A 21,681-nucleotide genomic window follows, 5' to 3' on the forward strand; every position below is an offset into this window, starting at 1 on the left:
CCTCCCTGGTGATGAAAAACTTTGAGGAGCTGGTCAAGCAGGAGATACTGAAGCAGGTGGAAGGTTAGACCCACTTCAGTATGCGTACAGGGAAGGCAGTTTCCCTCTGGCCACCGTTTCAGAATGCCTAAAACAAGGACTTTTAACTTTTGGCACATCCATATATATGTTTGTATTGTATTTATTATGTTTTACGTACTGAGCCCAGCATTTTACTCAATTGATTTTGTAATTTATTTTGCACTTAACTCACAGTACATAATATTAAATCTTGTACTGTGACCATCTTTCGTTTTTCAGTCTTTGTTTTTACTGGAGCTGATGGTTTACTCCATGATTTTTATTTATTATGCTTGTTACTGTCAATGTTTATATGTCTCTGTGTAACTTGATGTGTTTGATGCTTGCTGTAGACCAAATTTCCTTCAGGATAATGATAAAGTTGAAGTTAAATAAAGATTACCATACATGGAGCAACTGCACATTTTGTTCTATATGACAGACATTTCTGTCTTTCTAGTTGACTGACATCCTTCTCTTTTCCTGCCCTTTTTCTCTCAGGTATTCTCAGTATGATCATTATCAGGACCTTACGGAAGGACATCGCTAACTACAACAGAGAGGATGACATAGTAAGAAAATACACACCTGATAAGACAATTTACTTGGTCTCAGAAAATCTTAGGGGAAAGGTTGCATATAATGTCTTAGTACAAATCTTCATTGTATAGATTTGAATACAGTTGAATTTAGGATAACTTCTGATTCCCCCACTGAGGAAAAAATGAGATGCAGAAAATGAAATAAAAATATTATGCATCAAAATATGCAATTTCACATCCTAAAGATGAGACTGAATTTGCTGCCAACCAGTTGAAACAAAATAATGAAAAAGAAATGAAACACTAATCACAGCTATTAAAAACTCCCAGGGAAAATTATGCTATAGCTCAGAAGACATATACAGAACCTTCCAGGATTTTTATCAAAAACCTTATAATTCAGGTAACAAATCACATACCTCAGACATCCATGCTTAGACAGTAGTAAATTCCACCACTGTCCACAGAACAGACAAACTTATCAGATTTACCCAAACCCAAATAAGAACTTAGGAGAGCCCTTTCTCTCTATACCTAACAACAAATCAGCTGGTTTAGAGTACTGATTTTAGTCTTACCTTAATCACCTTTAGCTTCTTGATGCTTAATAGATCAATATACTCCAGGCACTTGACCAGATTTTTCTCCCACTTAACCAGGAGGACACCATGGAGGAATCGGGATGGAAAAACGTCCATGGTGACGTCTTCAGGCCGCCTCAGTATCCCATGATCCTCAGCTCCCTGCTGGGCTCAGGGATTCAGCTCTTTTGCATGATCCTCATTGTCATCTGTGAGTTTGTTTTTCTTGTTGTATCATCAGTAGGGATGTTTTTTGGCCCCCACCTGAGTTCTTTAATCTGATATTTATATTTAAATGTTGATAAAATATGTATCTGACACATTGAAATAGCAGATGTAGCCTACAAAATTTGGCACACCTTATATTTCATAATCTTTTTGATCCAAATACTGCAGGTGCTGGCTTAAGACTTTGAAGTGTATCTGGGAAAAAGTGCACTCTGAAATAGACATGAGTTATAGAGTGGAGTATCCTTCCTCACAATTTTTGACCAGGGAATTAATGTTGATTAAAGACAGCTTATATGACCTGCTACTGGAGATGTTTGAGAAGCTGCTGCTCGATTGTTTTGTACTCTGCACTTTGCTAATAAGAAAGAAAAAAGAAAGATAGCAGTTTCAATAACAGATTTGTGTGTTTCGCAACTTGGTCAAATCTGTGTGTTTAGCAATCTAGGTCTGAGTACAGTAAAGAAGAGATTATGGATCCCACTGCTTTTCTTGGCAAGACACGCCCTGCATACCATTCAAGCACTATGATTGGCCAGGGGTCCATGTTTGTGCCGCTAACCTGCTGTTTCCTAACTGTATGTTCAGTGGGTGTCTGGTGTTGTGTAATGGCAAACATTAGTTCTAAGTGTTGCCCTTTTCTTTCTTTGTCAGAACTCTTTTCTTGGGACTGCTGCTGTACCGAGGAGCCGCGCCACCGCCCGCTGATGGTGGACCATAGTAACATGTCCATCTGTCCTGTGGTGCACTGTGGCCGGTACAGCAGCAGCAGTCCTGGGAAAAGAAATCTGACAAGAAGGAAAGAAAAATTCAGTGCCCCATATAGCTATTTTCCAAGCCACACATCAGTGTTTCCCCCTTAATTGTACAGGCCTGGCGGGCTGCCAGGCCACCAAGAACCGCCGCCAGGCCAAAAATCCCTTTTTTTTAATGCCAAAAATAACACCAAATATCCGTTCATTATGAAATCAATAGTGTTGGGAGCCTCTAAACACCGCTGCTCTGGAACGTGAGTGAACCTCTGTGTCGTTGCCTAGGAAACTCTTGGTAGCATAGCTCCTTTTAAGGAATATGGCAGTACATAAAATGTGGCCTAGCAGGTGAGTGAGTGGTTAAGTGAGAGAGCGAGTGGCAGAGAAGTGACAGTGAATGTGAGTGGAGCAGATGAAAAGGTTAGCAGTAAGTTGTCAGTCTGGTAGTAAATATACAGTACAAACTACAGTGTGTCAGTTAAAAAATGCTGCAGCTCCTCTTGGAAAAGTGAAGGGGTTTAGCTCCAAAGTTAGCAACAATGGGTTAGCCTAACCTTCAGGCGCTAATCAGAAATGGAGAACGGGGAAATATGTGGCTGCTGAGTCTCCCGCAACCTTTTACTCAGACCCCCCGTGCAGCCGCCGCCGCCAGGCCAAAGCAGTCAGCCTAGGGGAAAACACTGCACATAATACAGTCTCTGGACTTGACTCTAACTGTTGACTCGTAGTTCTTCAGAATTAACATTTGACATTACTCAGCACCAGACATCCACTGAACACACAGTTAGGAAATAGCAGACTAGTATGAGCATGGATGCCTGGCCAATCCTAGCACTTGAATGCTATACAGGGCATGTCTTGCCAAGAAAAGCAGTGGGATCCACAATAACGCAGTAAAGAAAGGATTAGCTCAATAGATTCCTATGATCAGCTTGGAATAATTTGAATTTTTGTTTTTTCATGATGTGTATTAAGTCTAAATAGTGAACATTGAGTTATTACAATATACACAAAAATATATATTTTTATTTATTTTATAATTTTTGTCAAAAAGGTAAAGCAAAAGTGGCTAGCTGCTCTGGCTATTTTGTAGTGAATTTAATGGTCACATCTATGTGGCAGAATGACTTCACACTGATCTGTGCTATCGGTTTGTGTTTGTTGATCATTTCTGGTAACTAGAGTTGAAGTGCTGGGATTGACTGAACAGTTTCCAGATTCTACATTGTACAGTTTGTGTCACCTACTGGTTACCTTATGCCAGTCGGGAGCAGTCTTCAAACATTAGACTGATGTCTTGTCAAGAAACACAAACAGCAGCAGATCAATTAGTGGATTTTTCTGTTTTATCTGGTTATTGATTTTTCTCTTTTCTGCACAAATTATCAAGGCCATTCAAACCATTGCGGTAACCACTATTAATTGGTAATTGTATTAATTGGTTCCAATATACCGTATTGGCCCGATTATAAGTGACTCTGACTATAAGACTAGATAATAACACTTGTTTTTGGAAAAATACTTTCTGAATATAATTTACATCATAGTATAGTTACATACTTACCCAATCTCCTACCAGGCTCTTTGAAATGGTCAGAAACGATTTTCTCCAGCAGTTAGCATTTATAAGACTGTTTGTCTGTTTATATTTTTGAGCTTCTTATCATCTGTGACAGGGGTATTTTGCTTGACATATTTTTTTTCTACAGTAGAGATGGTGGAAGATACTTTGGACTTGTTCTCACTTATCATGAATTTATTTCCTCCGTGGCAGAAAAACATGTTACACAAGCCTTCAGAAACTCCTGCAGGTTAAACTGGAATAATGAAACACTTTTAATGCTGACTGACTCTAACACACTCACTATAAACAGACTTTAAGACACTACAAACAACTCATAATGCAACACTCAGTGTTGGAGTCGGTTTTACACAGCTACTTTATCCATTCAAAAAGAATATCTGATGTTGTGAACACATAATTGTCTAGACCCTAAATGTAAGATGACCCCACTCTTTCAGATGTATTTCCATGAAACAGGTCTTATATTCAGACCAATACAGTAAATTTTTCGATTGCATTTGTTCCTGTAGTAGTCTATTCTTTATAGCCTCTATAGTCTGAATGTCTATCTTTACTCCAGTTTTGTCATTAAGGGACCAACTTTGCAGCAGGATTATTGGTTGGCATTTGGCAGGCACATCATTCTTTATGTCAAGCCTGAAAGAATAATCACTATTACTTGAGCCACTCACTCAGCAGTGAAGCAGTGATCAACTTGACTCTGTGGAGGGTGTGACGTGAATGTGTTACCGCGGTAACTGCGACAGCTCCAGCTGATTATTACACTGAACATCTGTGATCTACTTAGTTGAAGCATCTGGTTCAGATTGCCTCCACTGCGCCTCCTGTGTGCATTGCTGATCAAGTTAGACTACAAAATTATAATAAAATTAAGTTTAGGTTTGTTCTCAGTCTCACATTTTCTGCATTTGGGGCACAGTAACATTACTTTGACATTTATACTGTTGCATTGCACTTAAGTGAATATCCATTACCTTATACTGCATCAGCTCCAAGGATTGTTCATGTGGCTTTCAGTTGAGACATAGGAATCATCTAATAGTGCTATGGTTTCTCTCTGTGTGTGTATGTAGTTGTTGCCATGTTGGGCATGTTGTCTCCGTCCAGTAGAGGAGCCTTGATGACTACTGCATGCTTCCTGTTCATGTTCATGGGGTAAGATCCATACTCATTTCTCTGATCCTCACTAAGAGGTAACATATGTTTAAATACTGTGTTGTACTGTTTTCTTTAATGTTACACTGCTTATTCCTCTCTCTGTGTTTTTCCCCTCCAGTGTATTTGGTGGCTACTTTGCTGGCAGACTGTACCGCACGCTGAAAGGCCATCGGTGGAGGAAAGGAGCATTTTGTGTGAGTCAGTAATAAGTTCTGTATAAATGATACTTCTTATCACTTCAGAGTTAGTATATTCAACACTGCACATCCAATGTCTGTTTGGAGACACTTTTTATATGTAAAGGCGTCTACTGTATTTGTAAATTAGTGTTGCTTTGAACAGCAAGCTTTAGGTGGTGTTTGTTTTGTCTCCCCTGCAGACAGCAACTTTGTATCCTGCAGTGGTTTTTGGAATCTGCTTCATCCTCAACTGTTTCATCTGGGGGGAACACTCCTCTGGGGCGGTAAGTGTCATGACACACATGCATGTAGACCAAGGTATCTGCAGGTCTTGAAAAGTCTTAAAAAGCATCAAATTCAGTTCCCTCAAAAAAGAAGGCATTAAAGAGTGTTAAATATAATTTATAAGGTCTTGAATATTTTCACTGCTGTATAAGTTATACATTTTTAATTTTTTTTTGTGCATGTGGTTGCTGTCGGGAGACAGTATAAACTACACATGAGATTGCTACAGCACAGTGGACTGTGCTGTAGGAAGCTGTTTAATCCGTTTTTGTGTTTCAGTGAGCACCATCAGACCTGTAGTCACACCTGTAATGTCACTACAGCTGCTACAGTAGCTAGGAGCTCATCAGCACATAATGAATACATTTCAATTTTAGCAATACTAGCAATTGTTGGTATACAGCTGGGAAGTGCTGACAAAAATGTGATATAAATTAATGTACTTAAAATAGTACAATGGAAACCACTTATAGTGATCACGTCTGTCGGGTCAAATTGATCACTATAAGCAGATGACTATTATAACCAAATTTTTTTCTTTTTCTTTATTTCTTATGCAGATCACCATCTAATTGATATTTGTATATTTATTACATTAATATAAAATAATGAAACAGGCAGCTTCGCTATTTACCGTTTCAAAATACAGAACAGCTGTTTCAAATGCTTGCTGTTTCGTTGCTGCATGTCGTCGGCTCATTTTTGGCAGTTTGTCATAAGCTTCAAGGAGACTATGTTTTTCATTGAGAGAAAATGACTTTCTTTTTCCTGTCATTATTTCAATGTGCATGCAGCACCAGCCTCAGGTAACCAGCTGACAGAAGACAGGTTGTGCATTTAGGCTGCGGGGGTGGAGGCCGCAGCAGCCCACAGGGAGAAAGTTAAACCAGAATCAACTTTTGGAGAAAAGCAACCTGTAACGTTGCGGTGGCCAATCACAGCTGGCGATCAGACTGATTAGAGCTGTAACCCAGCCATGAGGGAGGGAAGAGGAGAGGACATTTCTCTTTGATTGATAACATTAAAAGTGAAGATAGGCTTTGCTGACGGCTTTTGACTCATTTTAAAAGAGACGAGAGAAGGAGAGAGAGAGAGGGAGAAGCAGTGATCGAGCAAGCTAGAGAGTGGATGAGGAGAGCAAGCAGTGTTAGTGAGAAAGCTGGTGAATGAGAGGAATAAAACATAGTTTTCTCATTGTTTCATGACAAATTAACATGCCCACAACCACAACCTGCACCTCCACACAAACCTGCGGAGGGCCGCAAAGCTTGATAATGTTGCCACAGCTGCTAATTGCATATCATACATGAATCATGAGAGTAAAATAGAATTACTGTAGTTTTAAAAAAAAATTCCATATGTTGTCATGCTTGAAAAGACCCAAAATGAACACTGTAAGTAGACTACTTGATTACCATAAGCAAATTATTTAAATAGCATTTGTATAGGAATGATTCTGTCCCGATAATTTCATAGTGTATGTTGACTAGGGATGCCACGGTGAGGAAATTTTCCCACAGGATAATAAACTTGTGACAACACCGATATTATCAGTCACTGGACATTTTACAAGTTAAGATATTTGTCGACTCAGTATGTTTTTTTCCCTTCTGTTTGTGTCACCATGTGTATAAAATACAAAAATTAATAATAATTGCAAGGACACGTAAATATACTGAACATTTTGTGGTTGTATTGTTGATTTATGAATTATTTGCAGTAAAAGTATGAAAAAAGATATCTTTTAGAGCGCTTGCTTTAAAGTCAGATCTTTAGATCTTCCCCTTACTTTTTTAACAACAAGAATGCTTAGAAGGTTGGTTCATTATTATTTTTTTATTGTAAAACACAACAATAAAACAGCGCAATTACAAACTCTCTTGTAGTTATTAAACACATAAATAGAACTTTTATTAACAAGACGAAAAAGACGGATGGCGGCTTGGCCTGCATAGCCATCCCATGCTGCTGCAAAATAAAATAACACGTATAAATTACAGTTTTAAATAATATACAAGTGAAATTAGCTAAAACTAAATAAGAACCAAATAAGAAATTATTCAGAAAGGAATCGGATAAATAAGAAACAAATGAAACATTGTAGCGTAATGTAAGATAAATGTCAAAAGTCAACAGGCTTTTCAAATCGAATGCTTAGAAGGTTGGTTCATTATTATTTTTAATGAGAAACACAGCAAGAATAAAACAGTGCAATGACAAACTCTCTTATACTAAACATAGATATAGAACTTTTATTAACAAAATGAATAAGACCGATGAGGGCTTGTTTTTCATTTCTGTCCTGTACTGCTATAATATGAAATAACACAAATAAATTACAGTTTTAAATAATATACATAAAAGATAAATAAAAAAGTGAAATTAGCAACACAGTGGAACCAAATAAATAAGAAACGAAAAGAAAAGCCTTCCACATTTTAGCATAATGTCTAAGATTAATGGCAAAAGTCAACAGGCTCTTCAAATTAAAAAAAAAAAAAAAAGAAAATCAAAACTAAATTGGCAATTGCTGACAGTTGTTTACATGTTCTTTGCCAGGAAAACCAACATATTCACCTTTTACTGGCTTAAGAAGGGATCTTGTGGGGTATGTTTCCTGTCATGCTGAACACCCTCTCGGATGGGCAGCTTGTTGCATACATGCAAAGGTATTTTTTGGCTACTTTTGCTAGCAGGGGAAGCCTCGTTTGATTCTCTTTCCACCAGGCAAGAGTTGATTGAGGACTCTTGAGCATAGGTGGCAATCTCTGCGGCTGCCTTTTCAGGAAGAGTTGGTGTTCCTGTGGCAGTGCCTGCTTTTCTTTTTAATGGACTTGCTAAAGTTTTTTTCTTTTTTGCTGTGGCTTGGCAGTGGTTGCCCCCTCCTCTTCATCTCCCTCCTCTCTCACTGGCTGCGCTGCCTGCCCAATGATGACCACTTCCTCCTCTGTGATCCTCTTGGTTTCCTCAACATCCGGATCGTAGTCACCCCGGTAGCGCAGGTCCATGAATGTTGCCTCGAACATAAGGTCCCAGCTTGCCTCTGGCAGAGTTTCATATTTGTCGTCCAACGTAGATATGATGCCGTTTTCAGGCCAGCTGTCAGTTCCTTGTATTCATTTGATGGGGCCAATGTGTCCACTTTGTTCAGATGCAGCACGGGGAGTAGAGATGATGCAGTGATGTAATTCTCACCAGACAGAATGTCTGTGAACTCCCACTGGCTTCAGCGCGTTGTTCACCGAATGCAACACATCCTCATCTTGCCTTTGATGCTTTCACATTGGCTTTAAGATCATCTGGAAGAACTTGATTGATGGCCTGCCTCTGCTCTAGCATCCTCTCAATCATTTTCTGCTTAGAGCCCCAGCGAATTGCGCAGTCCTGTTGGGTGAAAATGAATATTTTTTACCTCAATTTACAATTATAAATACCATATTCATACATGGAAGAAAGCCCCAACCCCTATGTTGTTTAGGGTTGATTTAGTAAATTATTTTAAATCATTTAAATGTGTCAAACAAGAACTGAAGTATGTCTAAAGTACTTCTCTTTTAGCTATTCCACTGAGCAGTACAAAAACATTTGGTGATGCTGCTTTTTTTACGTTCCAAGCAGCTGGAACAGCCTTCCAGAGGATCTGAGAGGTGCTGAAAATATTCATATTTTTAAACGTAAACTAAAAACCCATATTTAGTCTGGCATTTATGTAGTGTTTTATAATTGTATGGTTTTATCATTATACAGACTACTTATTTTATTCATTATTATTTTTCATTTTATTTTATTAATATGTCACTGTTTTGTCCCTAAACTATAAGCTATTACTTAATAATAAACTTACCGCCAATGGGTGCTTTGGGAGGCCAAACTCGCCCTCGGCTTTCTGCAACTCCTGTCTCCTTCTTCAACCGTGAGACAACATGCTGTTGATTGTGCGACAAAACGTCTTGTCTCCGTCTTGTTGACGGTGTTGGATACAGCAAGGTTCAGGTTATGTCCAAAGCAGCTCAGCCAGGGCCAGCCTAAGTTGCGAACAGCAGCTTTTAGACACTTTACCCTCTTCTAATCCCCATTCTTGCGGAGCCTACATTAGCGGCGGTGTGGTCCTTTAGCAGAAAGCTTGTTTGCAGGCATTTGGATACCAGGGACCACTCTATGTCAATGAAATATAATGTCAGTGACATGTATGGGGTCATTTTTGTGCTGGACCACATGTCTGTTGTGAGGGAAAAGTGTTTGATAGCTGAGATGGCCTGTTGCAGCCCACTCTGAACAAGGTCTCTGAACGACTTCTTTTCAACAGTGTTGAAAGACACCATTTCTTTGCAGATGTATTTGGTCACTGTGTCAGTGCATCCTTTCCACCTCTCACTGTCCTCCTTATATTTTGTGCATTGCACAAACGCACCACCTATAGGTGGCTGTGTGTCTGGCCGCTCTGGTTGAGATTTCGCTGCGGGGCCCAGCCTCACTCTTTTTGTGCACTTGAAGGTGAGTATGTAGATTAGAAGTGTTTCCTCCAGATGCTGCCACCTTCATCAGGCAAAGTTTACAGATTGCCTCATTAACATTATCAGGCTCCTTATTAGCATTGGGTTTGAAGCTGAAATATTGCCAAATAGGCACTTTTGCTCTTCGCTTTGGCACCAAATCCTCTGCCATCGTCTTGTCGGTCAACTCTCCTTACTCTCGTCACATGGTAAGTGAAATTTGACTCCGCACCTCTGCGCTGTGACTCTGCTGCTGCTGCTGTGAACGGAGCAGACACTTTCAGTTTATAATTGTAGTGTCTGTCATCATACTAAATATTGATATGAAAAAATGACCTAAATGAAAAATGTGTATGCCCCAACACCATGTAACATTGACTACCGTGGCAAGCCTAATGTTGACACTAACAAACAAAACACCAGCACTGGCAGATCTATTGTCTTATTTTTTATTGCAGACTAAAAGTAATAAGATGATGGATCTGTGAGTGCTGGTGTGTTTTGTTTGTTTGATTCTTGCCACAACCATGCACCTGATACTTTGTTTAAGACATGGTGCTGTGTGCGCTGCTACTTTTCACTGTATGTTGACAATAAAAAATATGTAAAGCTAACATGTTTTTAACAAGTGACATAACAAAAAGGGATTGTTAAATATCTTGCCTTCATCTCTTGACAATTCTCCCTTTGTCCTTGCTTTTTACTGTTACCACTAAAGGTTCCCTTCACAACAATGTTGGCCCTGCTGTGTATGTGGTTCGGTATCTCCATGCCCTTGGTCTACCTGGGCTACTACTTTGGTTTCCGCAAGCAGCCATATGACAACCCCGTACGCACCAACCAGATCCCTCGGCAGGTCCCCGAGCAGCGCTGGTACATGAACAAGTTTGTAGGGTGAGTGTCCAACCAATTGAACAATCTGCTTTTAATCTTCTGACAGTTACTTGGCTGGCTGATAGTTGTGATGGAGGATTTGACCACAAATTGAAGCATGCATTCAAACATTTTCTTTTCTTTCCATCAGAATCCTGATGGCTGGGATCCTGCCATTTGGTGCCATGTTCATTGAGCTCTTCTTCATTTTTAGCGTGAGTACAATTAAATTTTTTTTATCAATTCTATGTCAAACCACCTATTCTGCCAGTGTCACACACAATCATTTGTGTGTGTATTTTCTTTCATCTGTCTGTAATTTTATACACACCGATTGCCCAAAAGGTCAGTTACTTACATTTAGATAAATTACTCATGTAACATTAAAGGGATAGTTCATATTTTTTGAAGTGGGGTTGTATGAGGTAGTTATCCATAGCCAGTGTATTACCTGCAATAGATTTGGGTCGGCACCCCCCACCTCCCCAGTTTGGAGAACCAGATAGGAGTACTAGCATGGAATGTAAGCACTGTACTGCTGTGGACGGGGCCAGCAGCAAAACTCATTCTAGCCACCTAAAAAAAAAGGCCCACCTAAAAAAAAATCTATATCAGGTTAGGTGTATGCTATATTTAGAATATTTTCACCGTATCACCTTGCCGTCAGACAGCCCTTTCATTTGTGAAAGTCACTAGTGCATATGCTCGATGGGCTGCACAATGCGGAAGATCCGGGTACTTTCATACCAGGAAGTGTATTTTTTATTGCTTCATGCGCCACTGAGCAACTTTCATAGGAATGAACGGGGCCCCGCCTCCGACGCTGTATCCAGTTCTCTTTATACATCCATGACCGCTATGCAAAAGTGAAGCCAAAAGATCTCCTGCAGCCCGCCATCAGAGGGCAATCGAGATGTTTTGGCTTCACTTTTGGGGAGCTGTCATGACGTCCATCTTTATATACACTCTATGGGTTTATATAAAATAATCTGCAGACCTGATCTACATGATGGAATGATGTGTGCTAACGTTAGTCCAGCTGCTCAACTGGATGGATGTCCCAGGGACGAACCATACCGTCGCTCCGACTGTATCAGTTCATTTACTGCCACCGTTAAAATGCATTTATACTCAGATCAGGGGCGTGTTGCTTATACAGTTCATCACTTTTGTGTTGATGATGTTGGAAACATGTAACGTAATTAGAGTCCTGCTGTCTGACAGTCAGCTCTCAGCCTGCATTAACTGAGCAGCTGCTTCTGTTCAAGTTGCTAGTTTAGCGTTACCATGAGCCTCAGATAGCTGAACCGCACAGCCGCCAGACAACAACTCCGTGGAGTTTTCACAGCTTTATGCTTCAGAGTTCAACCAGACGACATAGTGAGCAGATTGAGGCACGCTGCGAGTTTGCAACTTTTTTTCTTCGTCAGAAGGCAGGGAGGTGCGTTTGTTTTCCAGCTTGTGCAGCCCTTACGGGCGGTTACTAAAAACACCTGTAACTCAATCTCATTAAAAGAATTAGAGGCTCCACCTGGTGGGGTATCCTTCATCCTCTGCATCATCGGTTAATATATTTTCAATCAGTTGAATTACTAATGACAGTTAACCCATAATCGATGAATCATTGACATCCCTAATTTAGATCATGTATTTTTTCTGTACCAGTAGGCCCAATTTGCAACACAGCCAAGTCTATGTGAAATTTCTTAATAACCTAAACGTGGGTGAGGGTGGATGTGTTTTAAGGCCAGGCACCACAGTTGAATAGGGACAAAATAAATGTTGTTCTTATATCAGAATGAAACGTATTATTATAGACTCACATACAATATATTGTCTCAGTCTAACAAGTAAAATATTATCAGCAGCAGCTCGTGTGCATTTGTGATCAATTATCCTTTAACATTATATCCTTAGAAAACCAATAATATACAGTTGGATCCAAAAGTCTGAGCCCACATTGAAAATCTCTAATATTTTCATGTAAACCTGGAAATAATCGGAAAGTTTGAGAGTTCAGTAACATTTAAAAACACAAGAAGTAATGTAAAATGAAGAAGAAATACTTAAGATTCTGAACTATTTCTAGGTCAGCAAATTTGTGGCATTGACCAACTTAACTCATTTGTACAAAAGGTCAGATTTCCTTGAGTTGTATCCCTTTCATTAAAGCATGCGTTCAGATGATACTGGACACTGGATTTGATCTACTCACCAGAGGCTACTTCAAGTAACTCAACTTGCAGCCAGTGTTCACAAGATATAACTGGCTTTAAAATATGAATATAAATAAATATGGTCTCTACTAAACTTTTTCTTTTTCAACTTTTATTTATATGGCATATTTATTTTCATCTATTGAAGTGTCACAGTTAAGGAAGGCTGTTTTTACAAAAGATTACATTTGGGCCACCAAAAATATACTTTAGCCACCAAATTCGGGGGCTTGATGTGCTTAAAAATATTTGCATCTATCCCTGCACTGACTATGGATAACTACCTCATACAACCCCACTTCAAAAAATACAAACTAACCCTTTAAGTGTGTGTCACCACCCACAGGCCATCTGGGAGAATCAGTTCTATTACCTCTTTGGCTTCCTGTTTCTGGTCTTCATCATCTTGGTGGTCTCCTGCTCTCAGATCAGCATCGTCATGGTTTATTTCCAGCTCTGTGCAGAGGTAAGTGTGTTTAGGCTAGAAGAATAAATTTGGGAGCAATCAGACGCCTCCCTCATGATGTTGCATAATGGATAAGAATTTAAACATCTGAAGTGCCAAAAACTTTTGCACAGTACTGTAACTAGATCTATAATAGCTGTAATGTATCTGTGTGACTAAATTTGTGCCCATTAATCTCAAAATCATAATTCTGTCAAACCAGAATGCACAGATGTCATACATAGACTGTACAACAAAGATGTCTGTTTTCTCTGCTGTTAAGGAGATTCATATCATTTTGAAATCATAGAAAAAAAGACACTCCTTATAACTTGAGATCTTTTTATGATCATCAAATTTATGACTTTTCCTTCAGTAAAAATAACCCAGTTGACCTTTTTACAGCTACATGCATACCACCTGCACTGTGCCCTCTGAAGGAATCAGTATTGTATTTGCATGTTTTGAGCAGCAACACTCTCATAACATTTGATATATATGATAAAACACAAATATCGACACATCGTGAGCAATCACAATGACTATTATAACGATAACATGAGCAGCTGATCCTGGTGCTGTGTGGGAGAACTGATCTAATTAGTAATGCTACAGTGTTTGTCGCCTCCTGTGTACACAGGATGTTACAAGACAAAATAAGGAAGTTTCTTGTTGCTGAAACACATAGGGTCAATAGCTCCTGCTTGCATCCATGCAACCATTTTGCACTAAGAATAATTTTTTTGACAATATTAAGGCTCAGAATGTAACTCACATGCAAACTGATAATATTTCTGAGTAGTCCATTGTATCTTAAAATAACAATATGCTGTATCACATAACAGGCTTAGAGATGAGTAGTAGATTAGAAAGTAGAATTTGCTACCTCTGAAGTATTGTGTGTTTTGAACTAGAAACACATTTAGTGAGTGCAAACATTGTCTTGCAGTATACAGCCCTACTGGTCCTACCTGAAGCTTATCTGGACTGTCACTATACACACACCCATTCTCTGTGTTTTCCCTGCCTCTCCTCACCAACAGGACTACAGGTGGTGGTGGAGAACTTTCCTGGTGTCAGGAGGCTCAGCATTCTACGTCCTTATTTACGCTATCTTCTATTTTGTCAATAAGGTAAGCCTTGAGGCTGTCTCAGATATCCATAACAAACTTTGGTTTCACTGCAGCCAAAAGTTTGCAGCTACAGAATTAAAATTTTTTAATTAGACATCATTACAGATCTTTGGGGATGATACATGTTTCAATGATACATGCATTCTCTTTATAGCACTCATTGAATGAAATAATTAGTGATGGCAGTAAAAACAGTTTGAAATGGGCACTCCGTGGAGAGTTTGACTTGGCTTGTGAGGAGCTTTCCTGTCTGAGAGTTGAGTTGGGTTTGAGACTTGGGTGTGGATTCTGATAGATGAGGGCATTTGATAGACAGGGGAGTTCTAATAAAGGATGCATTATGGGAAATGTAGGATACAGTGGTTTTGAAGATTGACTCATGAGCCCCTTTCAGACATGTACCTCGTTACATAAATGTTATAGTAATTCATGTTTTGGTATTATTATAATTATCAATAGTGCTGTAATAACTGTGTCCCTTACTTATCATCAACTTGTGTAAGTTGCACACTGGACCACGATTTGCTCCAAACTAGTTGTGATGTCACAAATCCTGCTCATAGGTACATGCCTTCTAATTCAGATGTAAGTTGAACACAGAGAAACTTTCCCCTTTCAGCAGATGGATGAGAACAACATCCAACTGATGGAACAAGAAGAAAAAAACACTTTTGAAAAAAAATCCCTTGCAGTGAGGAGCAAAACAAGTAAAATTAAAGCTGCAAGCAGTGATCATCGGGCCCTCGCACCTTTGTGCATGTTAGGGTGCACAACATGATGCAGCATTTACCAGAGAGCAACAGACATGGATATAAATTTTCCTGAATATTGGGCATTGCATTTAGGAGAAAACTATCATTCCCTTTGTCCACTATGTGGTGCTAGAAAAACATGTACTAAGTTATGTACATTAAATTGGAATGACACAGGACAAAAGTATTGAACACATAGTAAGAAAAAGCACTGAACCAGGTGACTACACCAATTAGTCCTCTTACCTGTGCTAATTAGAATCAGCTGGGTTAGTAAGAAAATTATTAAATTAAACTGTGTTATTTGTTAAGCAGCCATCAAATAATGTAACGTGTAACATGTTTTACAAGTTGCAGATGGGGAATATGACCTGGCTGCAGCCAGTCAAAAGATTTTTTTTTTGCTTTGAGCCCTGTACACAAGTCAGTCATTAATACAGCAATACAATGAGTGAAGGTCGCCTGACATGCATGTGCATTGTCATGAATAACTGATGTTGCACAAAGGAGTTAAATACCACTTCCTTTGTCCACTATGTGGTGCTAGGGAACTCCCACTAATTAGGCTATATGTCAATTTGCCATATATCATGTGTAGACCACACCTTGTAAATTCCATGTAGATAAGAAGGTTGGTTGTCACATAACGTTGACTTCCTGTTGCCAGTAGGTGGTGCTATGACTATGACTCAATATTGACATGTAGATGTGTTCAGCTCTGGACTCCAATCAAGCTTGTGAAATTTGGGGCAGAATGGACAAAGTCCAGTGGAGTTACAACAATTTCCTGTTTCATGGTGAGACATGCACACGCCACGTCAGGGGCGTTCCACGAAAACTCATGATTTTGATAACTTTTCATATTAGATACATAGGTGGCACTCTCGAGCACATTTTGGCACTTTGAGGGTTAATTTTTACATTTTATCAAATTTTTCACCAGACCTGATGTGCGTGCCAAATTTGGTGAGTTTTTGAGCATGTTTAGGGGGTCAAATTTAGGGTTAGAGTGGCATAATAAGAAAGAAAGAATTAAAGCTGCAAGCAGCGTTGAACGGGCCCTCGCGCCTTTGCGCACGTCGGGCCGCGGCGCAGTCGAAGGGCTTCTGTCACGGGCATGTAGATGTCTTCAGACCCATGCTGTTTTCAGACAGTGCAAGAAGGACTCTTATCAAACATGTAAAGTTTGGTGCAGACTAGAGCATGTACAATAAAGTTATAGCAACTTCCTCTGTCATGGCAAAACATCAAATCTCATCAGTGTGAGGATGAGAATTTTCTGCAGGGTGAGATGTCTGTCTCACTCACATCTGTGGCATCAAAATTAAGCAAGTTTTGGGCCCATTCACTTGAATTTCAATTACTAAATTGAAAACTCTTGATGAGTGTGTGTGTAAAACAAATTACAACACTGATTCCTCGTCTGTTTATTTCTCTGCAGCTGGACATTGTTGAGTTCATCCCCTCCCTCTTGTACTTCGGCTACACGACTCTGATGGTCCTGTCGTTCTGGCTGCTAACAGGCACAATTGGTTTCTATGCAGCCTACATGTTCATCAGGAAAATCTACGCCGCAGTCAAGATCGACTGAGTCATTGTCGCTGCTGTTCTTGTTGTTTTTCATCACATTCTTTTTTTTTTTTTTTTTTTTTTAATATATATATTTTTTACTCTTTATGTCCAACAAGCACTGGCTTGAGTGTCGGGGGGGATTTTTACAGTGCAACAGCCCACCCACTGGCCTCATGAGGACGAACAGCAAGTGTCTTTCTCCCCCTCCCCCTCGCCTCTCCCCCCCCTCCTCTTACCAGGACAGAGACACAGGGGTAGTTTTCCTCTGATGGGACAGTTTATGTCTTCTGCTGTTTCATCTTGCACACAACACAGTGGGCCAAAGCTTGTCAAACAACGGTTTCTGCACATTTTGTCTTTTCATTTATGTTTTGAGTCTAACTTATCCAGGTTTTCATTTTTGTCATCACAAGATTTATTTCGGACTTAATTTCTCTTGATCACACTTCTTGGGAGATTTTTTTTTTCATCTTATTTCCTTTCAGAAATTTTGCCTTTACTCTTTTCATTGTCTCTGTTTTCAAATGTCACTTTTGTTTCATTTCAGAGACTTTACAGATCAGGGAAGAACTGGGGAGTCTAACTGTGGCTATGGTGTTAAGTTTGTTTTGTTAACTGATATGGGTGAAATTATGCTGGAAAGCTCTACATTGTAACACAAGAAAGGATAAATTAAATGTTCTATGATTTTTTACTTCAGTTTCCCATGTCATGGTGTGACCATGTTGACCACAACTGTAGTCTAAATATTAGTTTCTCCTTCCAAGACAATGGTCTTTGTTTATGTCAAAATACTGGTCCATTAGCTCTAAATGATACAGAACGGCTCTGATTAATTATGTGAACCCATTACCCTGAAGTGGTGGACTGTTGGTGAAGCCACTGGAGTTAGAGAGAAGGAAAAGCTCTATACAGCCAATACAGAAATGACAATGTATTTGAAATTCTACAGCACAAGTGTGTGTCTGAAGCTTTTCCAGTAATAACTTATTATTCCACTTATTAACCACACCGTCAGTGTAGCCTTAGCAGTGCTGGGTGCCTGCTGAACTATGCAGTTATGGAAAGAAGTGCAAAATAACGGTTTGTGAAGGTCATATCAAAGGACCATTTTTGGTTGTTTGTTGAAAGTTTGAAATTAATGTACGAAACATTTTTGTGTACAGTATGAAAAATTATTGAAAGCCAGCAAGCTCACCTATGTGTGTCTACCGGTAGTGGTAGATGTCATTTTGATAGTGCTTGGGTCTCACAGGATGCAGAGCATTGAAATGTAATCCACAGTGTTCTTATTAGATCTGTACAGTCGATATGTTTTTGTGTACTGATATCCGTATTCTTGCTCACGTTTTTTCCCCCCCCTTTCAGTTGACATTTTTGGGGTTGCGTTTTTCTGGTATTTCATTAGATTTATCAGCTGAACATTTTGTAAATGCATTTAGAACATGGCTGGAGCCTGATATAATTGTGGCTTGAGAAGCAGCTTGAGTTAAAGGTGCAGTGTGTAGAATTTAGTGGCATCTAGTGGAATGGACTTGGCAGAAATTGAATATAATATTCATAAGTATGTTTTAATTAATGTATAATCACCTGAAAATAAGAATTATTGTGTTTTCATTACCTTAGAATGAGCCCTTTATATCTACATAGGGAGCGTGTCCTCTTCAACAGAGCCTGCCATGTTCCACCGCCATGTTTCTACAGTAGTCCAGAATGGACAAATCAAACACTGGCTCTAGAGGGGGCTCTTCAAGTTTTTCGCAAGTTTTGCAGCCACCGTAGGTTCTCCTACATGCTTGGAAGGGGAGGGGGAGGTGTATTCAGTTGGTTGCAATCTGCAACCTCACCGCTAGATGCCTCTAAATCCTTCACACTGGTCCTTTAAGGGCTTCCCATAGACAACCAGTGTAGTTTACCCAAATTCCAGAATATGTATTCATCACATAACATGATAATAATGACATTAAAGGAATAGTTTAACATTTTGGGACAGTTAGACAAGAAGATTGATACCACTTATGTCTGTATACTAAATATGAAGCTACCACCAGCAGCCATTTAGATTAGCTTAGCATAAAGATGACAGCTAGTCTAGCTCTGTCCAAAGGTAACAAAATCCCCCTACAAGCACCTCTAAAACTCACTAATTAACACATCTCTAACATATCTCTTTTTATGAATCCCTACAAAAACCAAAGTGTAAAAAAGATGGCTTGTGGTTTAACAGCAGGTTTTTTTTAGTAACTTTCTTGAGTCTTGTTTAAGAAACAGTCAGGCACATAACTCCCAATGAATCAACAAAGTGCCATTTTTCTTCTCATACTGATTAAAAAAACAATATATAAGGTGTTCAGTAGTGAGCTTTAGAGGTGGTCGTAGGAGGAATTTATGACCTTTTTGACAGCCAGGCTAATGGTAGCATCATATGTAGCATACAGACAAAATAAGCAAAATGCCAAACTATTCCTTTAAAAACAACACAGTAGGTGGATCCACAACAGCCTAACACTACTATACATCTTAAGTACAGAGCAGTTCTCACTCTCTGCTGCTGTTAGATTAGAGAAGTTCGGCAGAAAACTGGGCTAGCAAGATCTATAAGGCAGTACCAAATAAAATAATGCAGTATAGTTAATGGTGGATGTTAGGGCCCCAGATTTTAGTCCGCACACAAAGTGAATATTCTAAGGAGCAAATTCTAACAAGCAGCACAGACCTGAAAAGACATTTTCATCAAGTATCACAAGCTCTTATATGATTAAAGGAGCTTTTTGAACCACATAATTAATCCCACACACCATTTAAAGCGCACTCGGAGCTCTCTGTGTACATGTTTTTTGGAGTTGCATTCATCGCAGGCTTTATGGTTATCATCAAACTGATTTTTGTGACAGATTGAGGTGCTTCACTCCATCCGTCTTTAGCAGGGCTGTGCAGAGGAGGGGCCTAGAGTAGATCAACTCTGATTTTCCAGGGGCAAAATGAATGACTTATCCTCCTGTGCCCACTTCATCATGGCTTCCCTCATAATCAAGTCAACCCAAGGCTTGTTTAAGCTGTTAATAAGAGAGCAAGACAAGCAAAAATACTCCTTCTTTCTCCTGCCACCAAAACCCTGACAAGCTGCTTTAAGAGGTTGCCTCAATTCAAATGTGTCTTCATGTACTGACCATTACTCTTTCATTGACTTCATTCCATCAGATACTATTTACTGTGTAACCCTCTGCCCTCTCTGTATTAGGCTACGTCAAAGAGTTACTGAGCCCTGACACGTGAAGACAGAACAACACTCCTCTCCTGCTGTTAAAATGCACATATGCCAGGGGAGATTTTTTTACAGATAGACTTTTAAGTGGCCCGAGTCATGTGTGTATGTATGAACGAGAGGTTTACAATGTAAATAAAAGAAAACAGCTTTGTATTGTTGCGTTTCACTGTTTGTGGCGCTCTCTGTAATGATTCCCCTCATCGTTTTAGCTGAAAGCATGATGCTCATGATGACTTTCCAAGGAGCTTGTTTCTGTTACTTTGTCTTTGTTTCTTTTACAGAATGTGCAATTACAAAATGTACAATAACAAAATAATAAAGTGATGACAAGTTGAATATGAAGATTTGCTTTCACTGTGTTTGTGAAATACTCGTTATGGGGTAGTCTGCCAATTTTACACATCCTGTTCAGTTTACTTGGTGAGCACTACTCAGCTTTCAGGGCTTTATGAAAGGAAAGGTTCAAGTTCAAGTTTTTCAAGTGTATCTTAAAACAACAGTCAGTTGCCCATACGAACACTGAAAGGTTTTCTTCGCTGTAATCATTCCTCCTGTTTATACTGGCTATTAAAAGATCCCTTTTAAATGTAGTTTAAATGAAAGTGATGGGGGGCCAAAGTCCACAGTGTGTCCACATAATCATTTTGTGCAAAAATGCAGCTTGTCTGAAGCTTATGTGAGCCTTCAGCAGTCTGTCAGTTAGCCATATCAAGTGGATATCTGCCACATTTATAGTCTTTTTAGCAACAAATTCTATCTCTTTCTGTTTTCTTGGACAGTGTTTCCCTGTTGAGCTTCAGTGGAATTATAGTGACAACTATAATTGTTGTTGTCATTATAGTGACAACTATAATTCCACTGCACTAAAAAGCCACTTGCACTAAAAAGACTGTAATGTTGAAAGATATCTACTTGATTTGACTCATTTGGATGGCATAAGTTTCATATTAGCTTAGGATAAACTTTTAAATACATTTTTGCTCAGAGGGAGGACTGTGGATTTTGTCCCCTATCACTTGCATTGTAAATGCAGAGGGGATCTTCTAAAGGTCAGTATGAACAGGAGGAATGATTATGGCAAGAAAAAAACCTTTTTAAGTGTTCATTTGGGCACCTGACTGTTGTTTTAAGACAGACTTGAAAAATTGTGAACCCATCCTTTAAGTCTAATCAAATAACCATGATGATGTCATGTCTTGGACTTGGAGATGACACATTTTTAGCAACGGGGTAGCAAGCACTGGGGATAGCAATATTGATCGGTAGATCCAGCCATGGATGGATGGATTGCCATGAAATTTTGCATTTACATTCATGGTCCTCAGAGGATGAATCCTACTGACTCTGGTGATCACCTGACTTTTCCTCTGGAGCCACCATGAGATTCACATTGTGGTTTTGAGTGAATGTCTCAACATCTACTTGATGGATTGTCATTAAATTAGGTGTCAAAACAATCCTTGGATTTGTTCACTGGTCTTGGTGTTAAGTGCTAATTTGCAAATGTTATGGTAAACATTATACCAGCTAAATATCAGCATGTTATTACAGCTGATATG

At 39.3% G+C, this 21,681-nt stretch overlaps 1 protein-coding gene across 1 annotated transcript in view; it reads left to right on the forward strand.

The window, feature by feature from the left end:
- The window catches only part of tm9sf4 (transmembrane 9 superfamily protein member 4), a 35,578-nt gene extending 15,114 nt beyond the window's left edge, over window positions 1-20,464 (forward strand). The window contains exons 9-18 of the mRNA XM_067591333.1: window positions 562-632; window positions 1,262-1,394; window positions 4,822-4,903; window positions 5,025-5,100; window positions 5,286-5,369; window positions 10,582-10,757; window positions 10,888-10,951; window positions 13,299-13,418; window positions 14,441-14,530; window positions 16,724-20,464. Coding sequence (XP_067447434.1) covers window positions 562-632; window positions 1,262-1,394; window positions 4,822-4,903; window positions 5,025-5,100; window positions 5,286-5,369; window positions 10,582-10,757; window positions 10,888-10,951; window positions 13,299-13,418; window positions 14,441-14,530; window positions 16,724-16,873 — 1,046 coding nt within the window. The 3' untranslated portion in view covers window positions 16,874-20,464. The remainder of the gene's footprint in view (window positions 1-561; window positions 633-1,261; window positions 1,395-4,821; window positions 4,904-5,024; window positions 5,101-5,285; window positions 5,370-10,581; window positions 10,758-10,887; window positions 10,952-13,298; window positions 13,419-14,440; window positions 14,531-16,723) is intronic.
- The last annotated feature ends 1,217 nt before the right edge of the window (window positions 20,465-21,681 follow it).

Source organism: Thunnus thynnus, chromosome 6 (assembly GCF_963924715.1).
Source record: "Thunnus thynnus chromosome 6, fThuThy2.1, whole genome shotgun sequence".
NCBI classification, from domain to species: Eukaryota; Metazoa; Chordata; class Actinopteri; order Scombriformes; family Scombridae; genus Thunnus; species Thunnus thynnus.